Consider the following 21,456-nt stretch of genomic DNA (forward strand, 5'->3'; position numbering starts at 1 on the left):
AGTAGACCTATTGCAGTGTTGGGTTAGACGAAGTGACTTATTTCCATATGGTTGGATGTGATTAGACGTCCCTAGCATGGCCCAGTAAACCTACTGCAGTGTTGGGTGTGAGTTAGACCTGTCTAGCATAGCCCAGTAGACCTATTGCAGTGTTGGGTGTGAGTTAGACCTGTCTAGCATAGCCCAGTAGACCTATTGCAGTGTTGGGTGTGAGTTAGACCTGCCTAGCATAGCCCAGTAGACATACTGTAGTGTAAGTAAATTTATTTAGGTACAGGCACACACAAATACAGTTACAAGAATTATAATACATGATAACGTGTGTAAATTACCTAGATAAGAGATAACACTTAAGAGATAGCATAACCCAGAAAAAGGTTAGTGACTTATTTCCACTGAGTTCCTTCATTTTAATAAGTAATTAAGTTCACTCAGGTACAGGTATACATAAATACAATTACACAAATTATAATACATACCAATATACATATAAATTACTTATGATAACCCAAAAAAGGCCAAAGTAACTTATTACCATTATTCTCCTTCAATTATAACATTCCAGCCTCCTTAACATACAATTTACAAACAATACTAAATATTTAACAAGCCAAGGCATAAATCACACAGGTATAATATGATATTTTCCCAAATTTAGTGGATAATAAGTCATGGAGGAAGAACCAAGAAGTTGAGTGTGAGAGAAGACAACAAAGATGGCGGACAAGAAGCAGCAGGCGGCGCCCACCACCAAGATCCTCACTAAAAGTGAAGGTGAGGAGATTGTGCAGAAGTTCCAGCAGATGAGAAATGAGCAGAGATCATTGATGGCCAAGATCAGTGAGCTGGAGCAGGATCTTAATGAACACAAGTGAGTAGAACAGCAGGAGAACACCAGCAGGGGAACACACCCACGGGAAATCAAGTCATTTTGACCTTTTATACGGGGTTAATCTAGGTAATTTATACATATATTACGATGTATAATAATTTGTGTAACTGTATTTGTGTTGCTGTGCCTAAATATGTTTCTTTACAATGGAACACCAATGGAAATAAGTCATTTGGTCTGACCTTTTTTTTTTTTTTTTGGTTATCCTGGGTAATTTATGTATATTATTATTATAATAAAAAAGAAGCGCTAAGCCACAAGGGCTATACAGCAATTTATGTATAATAATTGTACTTATGTGTGTCTGTGTCTAAATTAACTTATTTATTAATTTAGCATGTTGCTTCACCTGACCTTCATAATGCAAATAACTCCTGACCTTTTTTTTGTATTTTCCATAATTTACAAACGTTATTATGTATGATAGTTGTAAATCATCTAGATTTGTGTATATGTAAATGAATTAACTTGTTTGTGCCACCTGTCAGTGACTGTGATTGGTGTGGTCTTGGCAGGGCCCGGCATGGTCTTGGCAGGGCCCGGCATGGTCTTGGCAGGGCCCGGCATGGTCTTGGCAGGGCCCGGCATGGTCTTGGCAGGGCCCGGCATGGTCTTGGCAGGGCCCGGCGCGGCCGTGGCAGGGCCCGGCGCGGCCGTGGCAGGGCCCGGCGTGGCCGTGGCAGGGCCCGGCGCGGCCGTGGCAGGGCCCGGCGCGGCCGTGGCAGGGCCCGGCGATGCCGTGGCAGGGCCCGGCGCGGCCGTGGCAGGGCCCGGCGCGGCCGTGGCAGGGCCCGGCGCGGCCGTGGCAGGGCCCGGCGCGGCCGTGGCAGGGCCCGGCGCGGCCGTGGCAGGGCCCGGTGCACCTCCCACTACCTCCATACACCATACTGTACTGTAGTATTTTAGTCTTCAGTGAAATAATACTTATATGATAAATAGTTAATATCTTGGGATTTATATCTTGAGTTTATATGTACATCCTAACCTTTGTTATATTCTTCACTTCATTCAAAATTGTTGCAGTTCCTGTGTAATTTGTATTTATATTTTATATATCATACAGTTCATATAAATATAGAAGTGATATCTTATGATGACTTAACCTAGGATATCCCAACACTTCAAATAATTTATTTCCATTGAGGCCTCTTGTATGGAAGTCCATTGATTGATTAAAGAGAGATAATACACACTATTATTATTTACTTTATTTCATTTTATTACATTCACGAGGAGCTTTAAACTCGTAGACTCATAGCAGTTCTAAAGTGGTTAGGAGAAATCAATCAGATTCAGTCGACTGAAGAAATATTAAGTTTTAGTTAGACACAGGTACACACAAGTGCAATTATTGTAATAATAATAATAATATTTATTTCTACAAGTACGTACATGATACAATTTATACAGACCATAGCTGACATCATTGACATACTATATAGAAAGCCCCTGGTTTTGCAGAGCATTTCAGACAAATTAGGTTAATTTTGTTCTAGGATGCGACCACACCAATTGACTAATACCCAGGTACCTATTTTACTGTTAGATGAACATGGACAGCAGGTGTCTTTAGGAAACATACCCAGTGCTTCCACCAGTACCGGAAATTGAACCACGGACCTCAATGTGTGACTTATTTTCGTTGAGGTCCTTGGATGAAAAGCCTTCTCACTGCCATCAAGCAACGTGGTGAATGAGACATGTGTTAGAAATGGGTATCATTATTTATAGGTGGTGTTCAGTCCCATAGTCTTGACAGATAAGAAGATAAGATTTTCTTCGGATTTTTAACCCCAGAGGGTTAGCCACCCAGGATAACTCAGTCAGTGTGTCATCGAGGACTGTCTAACTTATCTGTGGGTTAGTCGACTGTTTTGGGTCATGTCATGGTGGGGTGGGACCCAAAAAAGAAAATCATTGAAAATAAGCCATATTTTTTGGCTTTATTATATATGATATACAAGATTACTAACCCTTCAGGGTTAGTAATCCAAATAAAATCATGGTCTTTTATACAGCCTCTCCTCACTTAGCGACGTACTCGTTTACTGATGCCTAGGACTTATGACGGGCTCTGACCAGTATTTAAACCTAAATAATGTATATTAGAGCTGATTTCCTCTATTCTGTTTATTTCATTATACAGTACACTACTGTATAAACACAAAAATATACCAGAAATCTTATAAATGGTGCAAAGGTGACATTAAAGAACATAAAAGATGGTTGACACAAACCCACTATCATTATAGTATGCTCCTCACTTAGCGACGAATTTGTTTAATGACGTGGTCTTAGGAATGGAACTCCGTCGTTAAGTGAGGAGAGGCTATATTACCTATTTTAACAGGTCACCAACCCTACCACCTGGATTTCTGGCTTGAGTTCTGTTACTATATTGTTGCAGGTTTACATGTAGTTGGTTATTTTTTCTTATTACAATCCTTTTGAGCCTATGAGGCATACATAAACCAGTTGCTTATATCGTCACGTTGGCTAGGAAGAGCAGCAGGAAATGGGAGATGCAAGGTATATGGGGTGGGTAATTTTCTGTACCCTCTCTCATTTTTGGAAACCAATATTTTTAAAATGGGAAAGCCTGGCCAACCCATTTATGTACTATAATAAGGATTTTCTGCTTAGAACCAGTAAAGCATGTGAACTATTGGGAACACCACCTAGTACTTAGAATGTGCTCTCAGGTGATGTAGAGAGGTACCTGAAAATAATTATATAGAATATGCTTGAGGGCTTAGTCCCAAGTCTTTACACTACCATAATGTATTGGAGTGAGATATATATATGAGAGAAAGTGTAAAATAGACCTAATGAAAAGCAGGGGTGCCATGGGCACAATAAGAGAATACTTTCATCATCCATGGTTCAAGATTGTCAACAACCTACTACCAGCAAATATCAGAAATAATCATAGATTTCATGAGGAAACTGAATCACTACCTCTACCAAGTGCCAGATCAGCCAGGTTGTGATGGGTGCATGGGCTAGTGTGGCATTAACAACAGCTTGGTTAAACAAGCAATTAATAATAAAACTTGACCTTGGGCTAGGCTGCAAGGGCAGCAGAACTTGAAACTAGTAAAAAGGATGTCACAAGTATACCAGATCAATACATTTCTGCTTAGCTTTGATGTACAGTATGATTTAGCTTTGATCCATTTGTTTCCTTTGAGGTAGTATTGTATTAGGCACTGACCACTTCTTAATATCTTATAATGTGCATAAACACCTCTGAGAATGCTTGTTTGTTCACAAGATGAGGCATGGTCCTAAATGTTTCTTTTCAGATTTTAAAGGATTTGCCAAACTGCTGGTTTTGAAGGCTCTACAGAAAATCTTTGGAATAATGCAAGTTCTCCGAGTCTTGAAATTTGGATTCATCATGCCCTGCTGTAAAATTATTTCACCTTTAATGTTAAATAATATGTATACTGTATATTGCATTTGCTTTCCAGAAATGAGACAATTTTTCTTTTAAAAATTTCCTTTGTGGATTCCAGTTCAAACACATATCTTGTTAGCTGTATACTACTTTATATCATTTGTTTAGCACAAAAATCGTGTGATTCTTAAGATTCTCTACATCCGTTTGGAAATAATTTGTCCTGCTTTTGTATTAAAATTTGCTGACTTTAAAAATGCAGCATTTTTAATTTTAGAATGTTAGCTTTTTTTACATTTTTAGGATTGTCATTGAGACGCTTCAAGATGTTTCCCCTGATCGCAAGTGCTTCCGCATGGTTGGAGGCGTCTTAGTAGAAAGAACTGTGATGGAGGTGTTGCCTGCGCTGCTGAACAATAAAGAACAAGTTAGTGGCTAATTGCATTTATTTTCCTGTTTACATGCTTTACAGCCTCGAAAATTTCCATAGTTCTCCTTTGGCTCCTGAAAACCTCTGAAGGTAGGATTATTCAATATTCATTCAGGATGAGATTAAATCATGTATGCTGTTGAAGCTCTAGGCGATTTTTTTTTCGACTTACAATGGGGTTATGTTCCAATGACCCCATTGTTGTATATATCGTAAGTTGAATATGATTTGATAAATAAATAAATAATTTCTCTGACTAAAGTAAATAAAAATAATTACTGTAACTAAATACCAGTATTGAAAAGTAAATGAATAAAAGTTTATGCTATCAATAAATGACGACTACTAAATGTGCATCGCCAACGCACCGTCATAAAGTCGAAATATTATAAGTCAGACCATTGTAAAGCAGTGACCAGCTGTATTCTGAGGTCATCTGCTGCTTGAGGTTGTGGAGTTGGTCATTTATTCTTCATTTCTGTCAGGTGTACATGAATGGTATACAGTACCGTTAAGATGATAATTAGACGTGTAACATCTGAGTATCTTTATTGCAGACAGTTCGCCATCCAGTGGCTTTATCAGTACAAATTCAATGACATAATTGGAAGACAGTAGAACTACATGTATATACAAATGATGAGGTTATCAGTCCCTCAGCCTTGGAGTTGAAGAGCACTGTAATCATGAAGAGTCTGTCAGGTGTTTTATCATATACCATTTGGTCACCCTGTTGCCATTTGAGGTAATGGAAGCAACTGTGAATTGTCACTGGCAGATTGTAAGACTGATAGTTGTATATTGTCCTGGGACTGATGGCACAGATTCCATGTTTCTTGACAAATCTGTTTTTCCATTGAATCCAGAACAGTCTTTAAATATGTGAGTTCCAGGAGCTAATAGATTTGAATAATTTTGAGAATGTGTTCTCTCTCACTCTGTTGGTGGCCATATATTGAACTTAGTTCTCTCTACTGCTAATTCTCTTAGCATTAAAAAGGTTGAGGTAATACCTCTTGCTATTGCTGTGTCTGATCATAGTGTTGTTACTTTGTCGGGTTATTTCGGTTCTGCCATCTTGTGAATGTATGCTGTCTTTCTGTAATTATAGAAAACTTAAACAAATTACCCGCACATAGGAAAAAGGAATTTATGACAGCACTTCGATCCAACTTGGACCATTAACTAGTTAATGGCCCAGGTTGGACAAAAATGTTGTCATGAATTATTTGTGTATTGTTCCAGTCATGATATTGTGCCTTTTTATTCTTTATAGAAACCTTGGTCTGAAAAAGGTTAGTGTCATGATGACTGGCTTTGGTGAGGTGGATACATCTGCACTGTCTGTAGATCAAGTATCAATGATTCAAGATGAGGTGTTTATGGCTGTGGCTGGTAAGTTCTCATCTTTGATCACTAAAGGATCTTAAAGAACAAAAAGGCACAATACCATGACTGGAACAATATGTAGTCATAAGTTTTTTCTGTGTATGGATTATTTGTGTGTCTAGAAGGATCTTGTTTCATAACATTGCCCCTTGGTATGATTCCTCTTGTCCAGCTGCATAGGCCTCAAAGGAGTGCAGGACATTGATGGCATAGATTGTGTACTTCTGTATCATGGTGTGATGATGTAAAAAGCCTTAGAGCAGCCATGACCACGATATCAGCTCACAAGGTGGAAAACTTCAGGAAAAAAAACTGAATCTTGTCAGGGAAATCAGATTCTTGCTTGCCCATCTGAGTGATCTACTTAATCTGAATGCTCTTTGCTTATCTCTGATTCTGCTTTTCAGCTGGACATGGCATTCTCTGATTATTGTGGTCATAAAATAGAGAATAGTTTTTGGACTTGAATTCAACTCAAATAGGTGCAGTTCTTTTATTGTTCTGGCTCATGACTTATCACGGATTACTTCTTTTCAGTTTTCTCCAGATACCGAGGAAAGGTGGTTCCAGGGTATATCTTTGGTTTTAATATACATATTATGCATTAGATCCTATAAATATCTCAAAGATTTTTGCCCTCGTATGACAAAGCTGGTGTTTTCCACAGTCAGTGAAGGGGGCTTTGGCTTGCCCACTTCTCCAGAGGCCTTTTCCTATACAGTATTCAGAAAACATGTCAAACTATTTCTGATCTAAAGTTCCCATATAAAGTGATTGAATGTGCTCTTTTTTTAATTATTGTTTTTCTTTTTTAGACTGGAGTAATATTTTGTTGTATATTCAGTCTGCACGTAAACCATTTCATTTAACTTAAACGGGTTTGTGTAAAATTGTTAATTGACATTAAACACTTGTTTAGGAAATTTCATTGCAAATTTTATTGGCGCTCTTGGCTACATTTGACAACATTGATCGTGGACAGGGGTGAACCTACTATGAAACTAATGAAGCTTAATAACCTTCAGTGGCCCCTAAACCTGGAGGAGCTCCATAAGTGACTTTAGTCCACATTGCTTAAAAATTTTGGGTCATCTGTATGAGAAGGGGTTTTTCAGAATAAAATTAATATAATGTATTTCAATACAAAATAATAGTTAAAGGTTATTAAAGTGTCATGTAGGCTAGCCATTGCTAGTTTTGGAGGAGCCCCCATAACAGTTCAAGCTTCAGGGCCCCAAAAATGTAGGTCTGCCACTGATCATAGATTACCAGTAAGTGATTTTTTTCAACTGTGGCCTTAAGGATACTGCATTGTTGCTTTTGAACTCTTAAACTATTTGGTGAGATGCATCAACTACAGTAGGACCCTGTATCCATGGGGGATGCATTCCAAGACCTACCGCAGATAGTAGTGAACCCTAATTTGAATAATTTGTCGTTTATGTACATTCCTATGATAGCTTAATTAATAAATTATGCACAGTTAGTCGAGAATTAGCACTTTTTAAACTGATTGAGAGTCACTTCATGACTTCTCTTAGGTTTTGAAGAACTGTCACCATTACTACTTTTGCACTTTGGTGTCATTATTAAGCAAAATTAAGGGTTATTTCCTGGCCAGGATAAACAGTGGATAATTGAACCCACGGAAACAGGACCCATGAATACAGCGGTCCTACTGCAGTAGTTAATGACTCCGTATCATCTAGGCCATCTCCTTTGTCCTGTGGCATTACTAAAGTTTTTTTTTTTTTTTTTTTTTGACAATGTTTAGTGTTTGGTAGTGGCTTAGCCTTGTTTGTGGATGCCTGTCGGGTTGATTATCATTTGTATGCAAACAATACACAAGTCTGTATCTAGGTTCTCAATGTGAAGGATGCAAGACTCTTGTTTTAGTTTTCTTTTGTTGGATGTTCAGACTTAGATGATGTGGTAAATTGCAACTAAATGAGGATAAGTCAGATTTTGCTTGTTAGCAGAAAGCTCATGTGAGTACAGATTGTCAGGAGAAACCTCAGGTGAGTACAGATTGTCAGGAGAAACCTCAGGCGAGTGCGGATTGTCAGGAGAAGTTTCGGGTGAGTACGGATTATCAGGAGAGGTCTCAGGTGAGTACGGATTGTCAGGAGAAGTCTCACATGAGTACAAATTAAAAATTTTGGTGCCTTTTATTGTGGTATAGTCAATGTACAGCCTTTAAAATCACCGAGGGATCTATGTCATTTTTGTATTGGACACACATCATTTATTGGATACACAAACTAAATTGTTAAATCTTGCCATTTTTCTCATTTGTAATCTCTGTGAAGTTGGAAAATATCTTGATAAGCAGAGTATCCTGGTTTTTATCCATGCTTATGCTTTCTCTCAAATTGATTTTTACATTTGTTTGCCTAAATACGTACAGTACTTGTTAATAATTCTTTAGTTTTTACTGAATAGTGCAACTAGACTGGTATCTTCACTCCCAGCTGGGGTTCCACTAATGTCTATATGTATGAGCTCCAAAAGCTTCCTGTCAAGGGTTTTCTGTAGACTGAAATCCAATTTTTGTCATTTCATGCAAAATGAAATATCAAGAAAGGCTAATCAATTAAATTGTTCCTCCTCCATGGTGAAGTTAATGTAGGGTTCCACAGAGTTGTAAATTTTTGGAAGTGCAGTGGTGTCCAGATGTCTAGGAACAATTACCAGGATGTCAACCACATAACATAACCAAGTTGCATCTCTACAGCCTATCATGGCTTCACTTGAATGTACAGTTTATATTGGTGATATAATTGCTTGGTAATGCCTGGTAATGATGTCCTGTGGCCTGGTAGGCAGTGCTCTGGTCTCACACGTTGAGTGTCTGTGGTTCAGTTCCTGGCAAGGGTGAAAGCATTGGGCGTGGTTCCTTACACCTGCAGTTCACATTCACCTAGCAGTAAGTAGGTACCTAGGTGTTAGTCATCAGGTGTAGGTCACATCCTGGGAAACAAGATTGAAGGATCACAATAGAAATACTACACAGTCCTTGAGGACGCACTGATTTTCTCGGGCTATCCTGGGTGGCTAACCCTCTGGGCTAAAAATCTTAACAAAATCTTATCTTACCTTACTTTGGTCCTCTAACACTATTTATAAGGACTAATTATAATCCTGTATTACAATTGTTTCAAGATGTAATACTCCACAAAACAAGGAAATAAATCACATTGTTTGACTTTACTGGGTTACCTTGGGTTAAATCTACTTAGTATCCTTTGTAGCTGAATTGTTGGGTAAGACACATATGCAACGGTTAGGTATCATTATTTCGAAATGTTTCTCCTACACAGTAGGCTTCTTCAGTCGAGTACAGAAAAGTTGATAGAAGCAGAAGAGACGTGAAGACGATGTAATCAGTCCATCACCCTTGAAGTTTTGAGGTGGTCAGTCCTTCAGTCTGGAGAAGAGTATTGTTCCATAGTCTGAAACAATATGGAGTTGAAGTGACAGAATGGAGCCTTATATACCGCCAGGAGGTGAGATGTAGGCCACTAGTAGAGGTAAGAATATAGTCGTTGGGAGGTCACGTCCCTCTCAAATCCAGCCATTCTCACTAGTAGAAGTTGTCCAAGTTGTTTTCTGTTCTGTACCAAGATACCATTGTGTTGCAGTGTCTGACAGAGTGAATATTAAAATGGTATAAAATACCGACAGGTTGTTAGGTAAGACACATGTGCAACAGTTAGGTATCTTTATTTCGAAGCACTGAGCCCACGCAGCTGAATTCAGCTGTTGGTATGAAATTTTAAGAAATTTGGAATGAATAAGCCAGCTCCGTGCCACTTCCACACATTGTTTGAGAGTGGTGGAACAACAGCTGTGATTTCACTGTTTACTTACGCTAGTTAGGTGTACTAGTATGTCAAGACAGTCATCACCTGTGTCAACCCTCCTTGCCTTAGATTATTTTTCAAAGGTATATGAAGAGTGTAGAAGACCCAAAGAGCTGTGCTGAGGTCAAAAATATTGGTGGGTGGCAGATTTGAAAGTACAGAAAATTGTGCGTACTAGTACGTGGGACACATTGACATCACCTGTGTACTAGTACATTGGATAGTTAAAAAGTTATGGTACATTCAACAGGTATTTTTTCCTGAACACTTATGACTTGGATACAAAATTCCAAATGTGTAAATGTGTAAATATTATGCAGAAAACTCGGAGTGTGGAAATTAGGAAAAGGTGTGGAGTTAATAAAAGTATTAGTCAGAGGGCAGAAGAGGGGTTGTTGAGGTGGTTTGGTCATTTAGAGAGAATGGATCAAAGTAGAATGACATGGAAAGCATATAAATCTATAGGGGAAGGAAGGCGGGGTAGGGGTCGTCCTCGAAAGGGTTGGAGAGAGGGGGTAAAGGAGGTATTGTGGGCAAGGGGCTTGGACTTCCAGCAAGCGTGCGTGAGCGTGTTAGATAGGAGTGAATGGAGACAAATGGTACTTGGGACCTGACGATCTGTTGGAGTGTGAGCAGGGTAATATTTAGTGAAGGGATTCAGGGAAACCGGTTATTTTCATATAGTCGGACTTGAGTCCTGGAAATGGGAAGTACAATGCCTGCACTTTAAAGGAGGGGTTTGGGATATTGGCAGTTTGTTGGGATATGTTGTGTATCTTTATACGTACAGTGGACCCCCGGTTAACGATTTTAATCCGTGCAAGAGGGCTCATCGTTATGCGAAATAATCGTTATGCGAATGAATTTTCCCCATAAGAAATAATGGAAATAAAATTAATCCGTGCAAGACGCCCAAAAGTATGAAAAAAATTTTTTTTTACCACATGAAATGTTAATTTTAATACACACAAACTGAAAAAGGCATGCACAATTACATGACACTTACTTTTATTGAAGATCTGGTGATGATTGATGGGATGGGAGGAGGGGAGAGCATTATCTTCTTACTGTTTAGAAGGGGAATCCCCTTCCATTAGGACTTGAGGTAGCAAGTCCTTTTCTGGGGTTACTTCCCTTCTTCTTTTAATGCCACTAGGACCAGCTTGAGAGTCACTGGACCTCTGTCGCACAACAAATCTGTCCATAGAGCTCTGTACCTCCCGTTCCTTCAAGACTTTCCTAAAATGGGCCATAACATTGTCATTGAAATAGTCACCAGCACGGCTTGCAACAGCTGTGTCAGGGTGATTTTCATCTATAAAGGTTTGCAGTTCAACCCACTGTGCACACATTTCCTTAATCTTTGAAGTAGGCACAATGGATTCCACAACTGGCATAGGCTTCTCAGGGTTAGCCCCAAACCCTTCAAAATCTTTCTTAATTTCCATACTAATTCTCACCCTTTTTACCACAGGGTTGGCACTAGAAGCTTTCTTGGGGCCCATGGTCACTTATTTTCCAGAAACAGCACCGAAAACACTGTAATAATACGAAATATTCCGAGTGTATGCTTGGATGTTACCGCGGAGGCTGGCTGGTAAACAATGGGACGGCCGGCACATGTGAGGGCACATTGGACGCGTCTCGGACGAAAATCGGTAAGCGGGTTTTTAATCGGTATGCGCGTCAAAAATTTTGCGATAAAAGTAATCGGTATGCGGAAAAATCGCTATGTGATGCCATCGTTATGCGGGGGTCCACTGTATATGCTTCTAAACTGTTGTATTCTGAGCACCTCTGCAAAAGCAGTGATTATGTGTGAGTGTGGTGAAAGTGTTGAATGATGATGAAAGCATTTTCTTTTTGGGGATTTTCTTTCTTTTTTGGGTCACCCTGCCTCGGTGGGAGATGGCCAACTTGTTGAAAAAAAAAAAAAAAGTTATTAAATACCACTGCCTCAACTGCTGAATTATTGTGAAATGTTTGGAAGAGCACGGAGACTAATGCTCACTCCAGCATAAACAAAGCCACACTGACGATGTGTTAACCACTCCCTCGTATTTTTGTACAATTTCCTTCTTCAATTATATCGTATTATTATTATTACTATTGTTGTTATTAGCAGTAGCAGAAATGTTTGATTCTTTGCTGTATTCAAGAGTAAACATATGATGTCACTGTCCAATACCTGTCCGAATAGCCATTCCAATATGCAGTCATGAATGGGTTTACATTATTTATACTGTAGTTTAATAGCAAATAATGAACAAACAAAACACTCACCACACTGAGTGGTGGGAGGGCTGGCTGCCAGTTGCGGGGGTCGGTGGGAGGGTAGTAGGAACTCGCAGTGGTTGAGGAAGTGGTGGAGGCAGTGGTGGAGTCTGTGGTATTTAATAACATACATGCTATTAAAGCATAACATGTATATATTTAGTACAATTTACAATGTTTTCATGTATTTTATGATTGTTCATGGTTCAACAAGTTAAGGAAGCAGTATTGTATTATATTTTCCTACAATATATTGGGGCACCAAACATTCACGGTTTTTCAACATTCGCGAGGCTCTTGATCCCCTAACCCTCGCGAATGTTGAGGGAGACCTGTAAATTCATTAGAAAACATTCAGCGACGAATGACAAAATTAATTGATTGCATTAGAAATCTTCCGTATGAAGAGAGATTGAAGTCCCTTAAATTATATTCACTTGTAAGACGAAGAATGAGGGGAGATATGATCGAAGTGTATAAGTGGAAGATGGGTATTAACAAATGGGATATAAATAAGGTTTTGAGGATATCCCTCCAGGAGAGAACTCGCAATAATGGATTCAAATTAGACAAGTTTAGATTTTGAAAGGATATAGGAAAGTACACCTACCATCCGACTTACGACCGAGCTCGGTTCCGACCAACCAGTCGTAAGTCAAAATGGACGTAAGTCGAACTTTACTACTGAATATCAACATCACATTTTTGTAATGACTTTATTTTATTGTTTTATTTTGGTATTTCATGTTTTACTTTACTTTTTATGCTGTTAGTACTGTATTTTATACTGTAAGGTTTAGGACAAACACTGTGTACATCACAAATAGTTGTTTATTTCCCTGAAATTTGGCATAAAAAACACGGTCGTAAGTCGAGTGGTCGTATGTCGAGCAGGTCGTAAGTCGGATGGTATGTGTATTGGTTTGGTAATAAGGTAGTTGATGAGTGGAATGGTCTGCCTAGTAGGGTGATCGAAGCTAAAACCTTATGTAGTTTCATATTTAGGTTGGATTTGAATTGGGCTTGCACATGAGTAAATAGGATTATCAAAGTTTATTGCTTAGGTAGCAGTTATTTGTTAGTGGGTTGGATTTGTGAGGGACCTGCCTAGTATAGACCAACAGGCCTTTTGCAGTGTTCCTCCTTTCTTATGTTCTTATATGTCATGTTTCTGTTATTAATATTGTTTATTATGTCATATTAGATGAATTGCGATAGATAAATAAGTGTCATATTGAAGGACTGTCTTGTCCTGTTTCCAAACAAACTCTGCCACCGCCACAATTCCTAACATATGTAATGACATATTTTAAATATGATTGGGCACCTGGGAATTCACAAAAGTTCGAAGCCCATGAAAGTGGAAAATGCGAATATTGAGGGAGACCTGTACCCTGGAAAACAACTCGTCAAGTACCGGGGACTCCTTTTGATTCACTTTGTCTATCTGTTTGATAACCATGTCCCTCATGACAGTAATATTAGTTAATTTGAATTCATCAGGAACTGAATAATTGTTAATTTCTGGAATCTCATTTGTGTCTTCCTGTGTAAACACTGACCAAAAAAAAGTCATTAAATAGGGAACACATTTACGGTTCGTTATCTGTCAGCTGTCCATTCCCAATTTTCAGAGGTCCTACTTTTTCCATCACCTTCATCCATACACTTGAAAGGAACCCTTTGGCTTAGTTCTTGATTCATTAGCAGCTCTAATTTCATAGTCACGTTTAGTCTTTCTAATCCCCTTTTAAGCTGAACGTATTGGTCAGTAAGATTAACCTCTCCTCTGATGCGCCTATAAATTCCTCTTTTCTTCCCTAAAAGATCTTTAGCCTCCTGTTACCCCATTTGGGATTTTTTTTTTTTAACAAGTCGGCCGTCTCCCACCGAGGCAGGGTGACCCAAAAAAAAAAAAAAAAAAAAATCCCCAAAAAGAAAATAATTTCATCTTCATTCAACACTTTCACCTCGCTTACACATAATCACTGTTTTTGCAGAGGTGCTCAGAACACTAACAGTTTAGAAGCATATACGTATAAAGATACACAACATATCCCTCCAACTGCTAATATCCTGAAACCCCTCATTTAGAGTGCAGGCATTGTACTTCCCATTTCCAGGACTCAAGTCCGGCTATATAAAAATAACCGGTTTCCCTGAATCCCTTCACTAAATATTACCCTGCTCACACTCCAACAGATTGTCAGGTCCCAAATACCATTCGTCTCCATTCACTCCTATCGAACACACTCATGCACGCCTGCTGGAAGTCCAAGCCCCTCGCCCACAAAACCTCCCTTACCCCTTCCTTCCAACCTTTTCGAGGGCGACCCCTACCCCATCTTCCTTCCCCTACAGATTTAAATGCTCTCCATGTCATTCTACTTTGATCCATTCTCTCTAAATGACCAAACCACCTCAACAACCCCTCTTCAGCCCTCTGACTAATACTTTTATTAACGCCACACCACCTAATTTCTACACTCTGAATTTTCTGCATAATATTTACACCACACATTGCCCTTAGACAGGACATCTCCACTGCCTCCAACTGCCTCCTAGCTGCTGCATTCACAACCCAAGCTTCACACCCATATAAGAGTGTTGGTACTACTATACTTTCATACATTCCCTTCTTTGCCTCCATAATTAACGTTTTTTGTCTCCACATATACCGCAACGCACCACTCACCTTTTTTCCCTCATCAATTCTATGATTAACCTCTTTCTTTCAACACACCAGCTGTATCCCACTGAGGCGGGGTGGCCCAAAAGGAGAAACAAAAGTTTCTCCTTTTACATTTAGTAATATATACAGGAGGAGGAGGGATTACTAGCCCCCTTGCTCCTGGCATTTTAGTCGCCTCTTACAACACGCATGGCTTACAGAGGAAGAATTCTGTTCCACTTCCCCATGGAGATAAGAGGAAATAAACAAGAACAAAAACTAGAAAGAAAATAGAAAACCCAGAGGGGTGTGTGTGTATATATGCTTGTACATGCTGCAGCAAGGAGGCAGTTGGGGGCAGTGGAGATGTCCTATTTAAGAGCAATGTGTGGTGTAAATATTATGCAGAAAATTCGGAGTGTGGAAATTTGGAGAAGGTGTGGAGTTAATAAAAGTATTAGTCAGAGGACTGAAGAGGGTTTGTTGAGGTGGTTTGGCCATTTAGAGAGAGTGGATCAAAGTAGAATGACATGGAGAGCGTATAAATCTGTAGCGGAAGGAAGGCGGGGTAGGGGTCGTCCTCGAAAAGGTTGGAGGGAGGGGGTAAAGGAGGTGTTGTGGGCGAGGGGTTTGGACTTCCAGCAAACGTGCGTGAGCGTGTTAGATAGGAGTGAATGGAGACAAATGGTATTTGGGACCTGACAATCTGTTGGAGTGTGAGCAGGGCAATATTTAGTGAAGGGATTCAGGGAAACCGGTTATTTTCTATAACCGGACTTGAGTCCTGGAAATGGGAAGTACAATGCCTGCACTCTAAAGGAGGGGTTTGGGATATTGGCAGTTTGGAGAGGTATATTGTGTATTTTTATACGTATATACTTCTAAGCTGTTGTATTCTGGGCACCTCTGCAAAAACAGTGATTATGTGTGAGTGAGGTGAAAGTGCTGAATGATGAAAGTATTTTCTTTTTGGGGATTTTCTTTCTCTTTGGGTCACCCTGCCTCGGTGGGAGACTGCCGACTTGTTGAAAAAAAAAAAGTATGTGTAGTGTGACCTAAGTGTAAGTAGAAATAGCAAGATGTACCTGAAATCTTGCATGTTTATGAGACAGAAAAAAGGACACCAGCAATCCTACCATCATGTAAAACAATTACAGGCTTTCGTTTTACACTCACTTGGCAGGACGGTAGTACCTCCCTGGGCGGTTGCTGTCTACCAACCTACTACCTAGGATGATTAACCTCATTCTTCATAAATCCATCCGCCGACACGTCAACTCCCAAGTATCTGAAAACATTCACTTCTTTTATACTCCTCCTCCCCAATTTGATATCCAATTTTTCTTTATCTAAATCATTTGATACCCTCATCACCTTTACACACATTCCCAAACTTATCCACTGACCTTTGCAATTTTTCTTTAGAATCTCCCATAAGCACAGTATCATCAGTATCATCACAGTATCTCTTCTACACACCCTAACCCGAGCCTCACTATCCTCATAAAAACCCTTTACAACATTTAGTAACTTACCACCTATTCTATATACTTGCAACATAATTTGTCTCTGGGGAATGTATGTATATACTCTGAGCATGTTGTACATTATTAAGAAAAAATCATAAACACAGATCCCTTCGTAATCATAAGTATGATCATTGTCAATAAAATCATTAGCTAGATAACCCCAATCGAGATTAGACAGGTGTTTCCTAAGTCCATTATAATCGGCAGAACGAAAATCAGGGACTTTTACTGTATTATCATTATTCTCATATTCCCAGTTAATGCTAAAAGTGATGGATTTGTGATCACTTGTGCTAAGCTCCTCAGCAATCTCCAGGTTATTTACGAGTGTTTCCTTAAGAACATAGGAAAGGAGGACAGCGCTATATAGCCCTTGTGGCTTAGCGCTTCTTTTTGATTATAATAATAATAATAATAATAAGAAGAAGAAGAAGAAAGGAGGAACACTGCAGCAGGCCTGTTGGCCCATACTAGGCAGGTCCTTACTTGATAAGACTAGGTCGAGCAAATTATTGCCCCTGGTAGGCTCTGTTACACACTGCTTCAGAAAACAGTCCTGAACTACTACCATAAAGTCACTGGACTCCAGATTTCTGGTCAAAGAAGTCCAGTCAGTTTGACTAAAGTTAAAATCCCCTACTATCAGTACATTATTGTGTCTAGAAGCCCTAACAATTTCCCAAAGAAGTTTCCCTCTATTGTGATCCAAGCCTGGAAGTTGGTATATTACACCTAGAATTAGTTTTTCTTGACCCTCTGCAAACTTTACTCAAACAGATTCTGTTACTAGTCCATCTATTTTTATACCTGCTTTTATGCAACAATTTATATTTTCTTGTACATATAATGCAACTCCTCCCCCTTCCCATTATATCTATCCACATGGAGCAGCTTAAACCCTGGAATATTACACTCGGCAATCATATCCTGACTCTTTAAATCATACCATGTTTCAGTTATTGCAATGACATCAAAGTTCCCATCACACACTACCAAACGCAATTCATTAATCTTATTTCTTGTGCTTCGACTGTTAGCATAAATAGTCATATGTTTTTTCTTCTGCACATTTTTCCTATTCACCTTTGCTTTTACACAATTTCTGTAATTATCATTACCCAGTGTTACTCCATGAATGTTTATTAAAGTTTCATAATATCAAAGCCTAAGTCAATAAATCCATACACATTATTTTTCATTTCTGAACCCATACCTCTAACTAATCCTAACAACACCCTCAACTGAGCTAGCAAGAAAACCCACACATGCCCTGGATAAGTGAACCCCATCCCTGGCATACGTGTCATTTCGGCCATAGAAATGATCCCGGTTGTCAATGAATGGTACTGCATTATCCTTAGTGTTTGTCCAGCCAACAATTAATACCAATTGCTCTGGACAACCATTCATTTCCAACACCCCTTCTTGGCAAAATGCCACATATAACAGGGTGCCCCCCCTTCTTCCTAATTGTCTATTGCTGTCCTGTACCTTCTAACTATATCCTCACTTCTGTGCTTGTCTACAGCATTGCCTCCAGCACCGAGGCAGATAACAGGATTGATCCCAATACCGTTCATGATGTTGTCAAGCTGGCTAACAATATCCTCCATCGCAGCCCCAGGAAAGCAAACCCTGTTTCCTACTCCTGTCCTTCAAGCAGAAGCCCTTATCCATATACCTAACCTGGCTATCCCCAACAACAACAGTGTTTTTACCTTCCTTGGTGTCGTTCGTCGTGACGTTTCCAGCAGTCGACTTACATTTGTCGAGTATCACGGAGAATGGGCTCAATGTTTCCACAAGTTTCCACAGCAGTCTCTTTCTTCATCGTTTCTACCTCTCCATTCGTCGTCTTGATCTTCAACTTCGTTCCATGCTGTCCAGCCACTGCCCAGGTTCCCTTCCCGACCTGAGGACTCGCAACAGGAGGACTACTACGAATCCTCTTGTTTTCCTCCATCAATCGCCATATCTCTATCTTCGCTACCCTCAGTTTCTCCTTAAGCTGTTTGTAAAGTTTCTCAATGGAGGGCATCTTGGTTCAGTTCACAGAGAGTACACTAGACACGTTCTGAAGAACCCATCGTAAGTCGAGGAGCACCTAACCTACACCAGGTTCCTTGTAAAATGGTTCAGGGATAATTTAAAAATGCTGTAAATGTTTCTAAGAAAGTTTCAATCTTTATTATTTTATGGGATTCCTTGAAATAGGTGGAGGGTGTTTCAGAGGTCAGTCCCCCTGCTGCCTGGTCCATAACTTCAGAGATCTATCTAATTTGTTTATCCTTTTCAGTTAACGAAAGTGATTGACAGCCTAAACACCAAAATGGTAAACAAGGGAAAGGAAGTAAATGAATTCCGTGCGAAGCACAACATCAAAATCAGAGGACAAGATGAAATCAAGGAAACCCAGCAGCCTGATCCTACCACCGGCACTCAGGGGGTCCTCGTTCCTAATAAAGCCTAGTCACGTTAATAACCTGTGCAATGCACGTTCTATGCAGTTGTTGTTGATGGAGCTACAGCTTTATCGAGGACTCGGTATGGAGGCCGAACATGATTTATATTTTTAAGTAATTGTGTACTACAGGTGGTCAAAATCTCCATGTTGTACAAGAAATATGGGTGAAAATCTCCACACTATCCAAGTGAGATTAGAATCCTGTTTAATTACTGAAAAAATATAGTTGTAGAACAACCATGGTACAATATTATTAAGGAAAAAACTGACATTTTTGAGTGATAGGTGAATTTGATAGATTATAGAAACTAAATCCATGTGGGCTTGTTGGAAGTAGTGGATGACATATAATCACGAGATACACTGTGAAAGAAGGGCAATGATACCACTGACGGAAATAAAATCAGTTCACATTTACTTATATGATGGTTTGTACAGGAATTTTGTATATTACATCCTGTCGACACAAAGCTTATTCCTAATACCATTTAGCACTGAGCCAGAAAAGCAACAAACGCTAGTTTTACTACATTTTGAACCTGCTTGAAGTTGTCATTATGTTTTGATGTGCAAAATTGGTTATTTTCAGTGCTTCCTTTGGGATTTTATATATATAGTTTTCCTCTAGATTTTTTATATTTGAACTGGTCATGTGACTCCATTTGGTGAGCTACTGGATGACCTATAAGGCATTAAGGAATCAACATGGGATATTTACTGATTATATATTTTCTCGAGATGTATGAAGGTGTTATGCAATTGAGAAAATTATTTTTTCCTCCCTGTTAGAGAGCACACAATCTCTTGTTGCAAATAATGTTAGGCTGCTTTAAGAACCATTTAAGTAACATTTATTTGTATGGAATAAAGGTTGTGACTAAATTATTTTTTAACATGTAAGCCATTGGTCACTGTGATGTTGATTGATAAATTCTGTTAATTGAATCTCGCTTGTTAATATTTTGAAGGAATTATTGGATTGTTAGCACAGCATCGGAAAATGTTTTGTTGAATACTGTTATTAATGGTTATAAAGTCACCCTTCATTACTAAGGTTTGCTTTCATAACAGCACATTTCATTAATATCCAGCGATGCTAAATCTCATTAATTAGTATAGTTGGTGTTGCCACAATTCATTTTTCTGCCATAAGATAACCAAAACACTTAACATATGGGGCTGACATTGCTAGGAAGTTTAATATTTATTCCCAGTTAATCATATTCACAGATTTGAAATTTTCAAAGTACAGTATGTGCGGTTTAGATCGTTCACACGATTAGGAAAATAAATGCTTGAAACCTGGGAAGTCTTTCAATTTTCGAGCCTTATTTCATATTTAACAATGCAGAGAGATGTCTACCACTAGGGCCAGACCTGATTGCCATGTGTCCCAGTCATTATAGGGAAAGCACTAAACCCATGTGTGCAATGCCTGGGAAATGGGAGGCAATCTGATCCAATTCAAAGAAAGAAAATTTAAAATTCGTTAGTTCAAAAATCCCCTGGGGTAATGACTCCTATGGGTTGGCACCTCCCATAACGATAATACCAAATACTGAAGGTAGACTACAGTAATTTTTTTTTTTTTTTTTTTTTTTTTTTCTTTTTAAGCACCAGCCATCTCTGAGGTAGGGTGCCCCCCCCAAAAGAAGAAACACTTTCACCATCATTCACTCTTGCCAAAGGTGTGCAGATACTACAGTTCAGATGCCCTTGTAAATATCCCCTCCCCTCCATGTGAATATATTAACATTTTGTACCTAAGTACTTTGTAAACAAAACTAAAAGTCTGGTAAGTCAGAAATGTAACATTTCAGACAAGGCTTTACACTATCAACCTGTAGTCCCTGGTCATGTTGACGTACAGGGCAATGAACAGGCAGACACTCCTGTGCGGTCAGCAGTACATGACCTACCAATTTCATATAGAGGTGTTCCATTTCTGGACTATTTTGCTGTAATAGCTACCCACCTTCACACCCGTTGGCAACAACGTTGGTCAACTCTGTTCGGTAACAAACTTCATTCTATTAAACCAAGCATAGGTTACTGGCTACTGGCTGTCTTCTTGTCATCAGTGCCGAGGTTGGGAGACTACTCTCTCCTGCCTTTGCATTGGCCACACTCGTCTTACTCATGGGTATCTTACGGAGAGGCACCCTGTTCCTCTGTGAGCAGTGTCAAGTTCCCGTATTGATTAGCCACATTCTGTTAGACTGCCCTCCCTATCAACGAGCATGCAGAATTTACCTCCGTCGTCGTCTCCACACTACTACTCTCTCTACCTTCCCTTCTTGCTGATGGACCCTCCTTTAATCCTGACTCTCTCATTGACTTCTTCACAATGACTGATTTACTCCACAAACTGATGATACCTTTCGCACTCCTCTGCCCTTTCACCATCCACTGCCCTGCTGTTCTCCGTAACCTATTGCTTGTCCATCTCCCTTTTGCCACCTGATACCCTCGCTTCCTTCCTGCCCTGCAGCGCTGTATAGCCCTTGTGGTTTAGCACTTCTTTTTTATTATAATATCAACCTG

General features: G+C 39.4%; 1 protein-coding gene across 2 annotated transcripts; it reads left to right on the plus strand.

Moving 5' to 3' along the window:
* The first annotated feature begins 684 nt into the window (after positions 1-684).
* On the plus strand, positions 685-20,217 carry Pfdn2 (prefoldin 2). Of its 2 annotated transcripts, none has more exons than XM_070101449.1 (3): positions 685-871; positions 4,578-4,719; positions 18,745-20,217. In XM_070101449.1, the coding sequence occupies exons 1-3, from the start codon at positions 717-719 to the stop codon at positions 18,916-18,918; spliced, it is 471 nt and encodes a 156-aa protein (XP_069957550.1). In that variant the 5' UTR covers positions 685-716; the 3' UTR covers positions 18,919-20,217. The 2 variants fall into 2 exon arrangements, with proteins under 2 accessions (XP_069957550.1, XP_053651878.1); XM_053795903.2 differs by having other exon boundaries at positions 689-871; positions 4,596-4,719.
* Positions 20,218-21,456: the final 1,239 nt, after the last annotated feature.

Source organism: Cherax quadricarinatus, chromosome 77 (genome assembly GCF_038502225.1).
Source record: "Cherax quadricarinatus isolate ZL_2023a chromosome 77, ASM3850222v1, whole genome shotgun sequence".
Lineage (NCBI taxonomy): Eukaryota > Metazoa > Arthropoda > Malacostraca > Decapoda > Parastacidae > Cherax > Cherax quadricarinatus.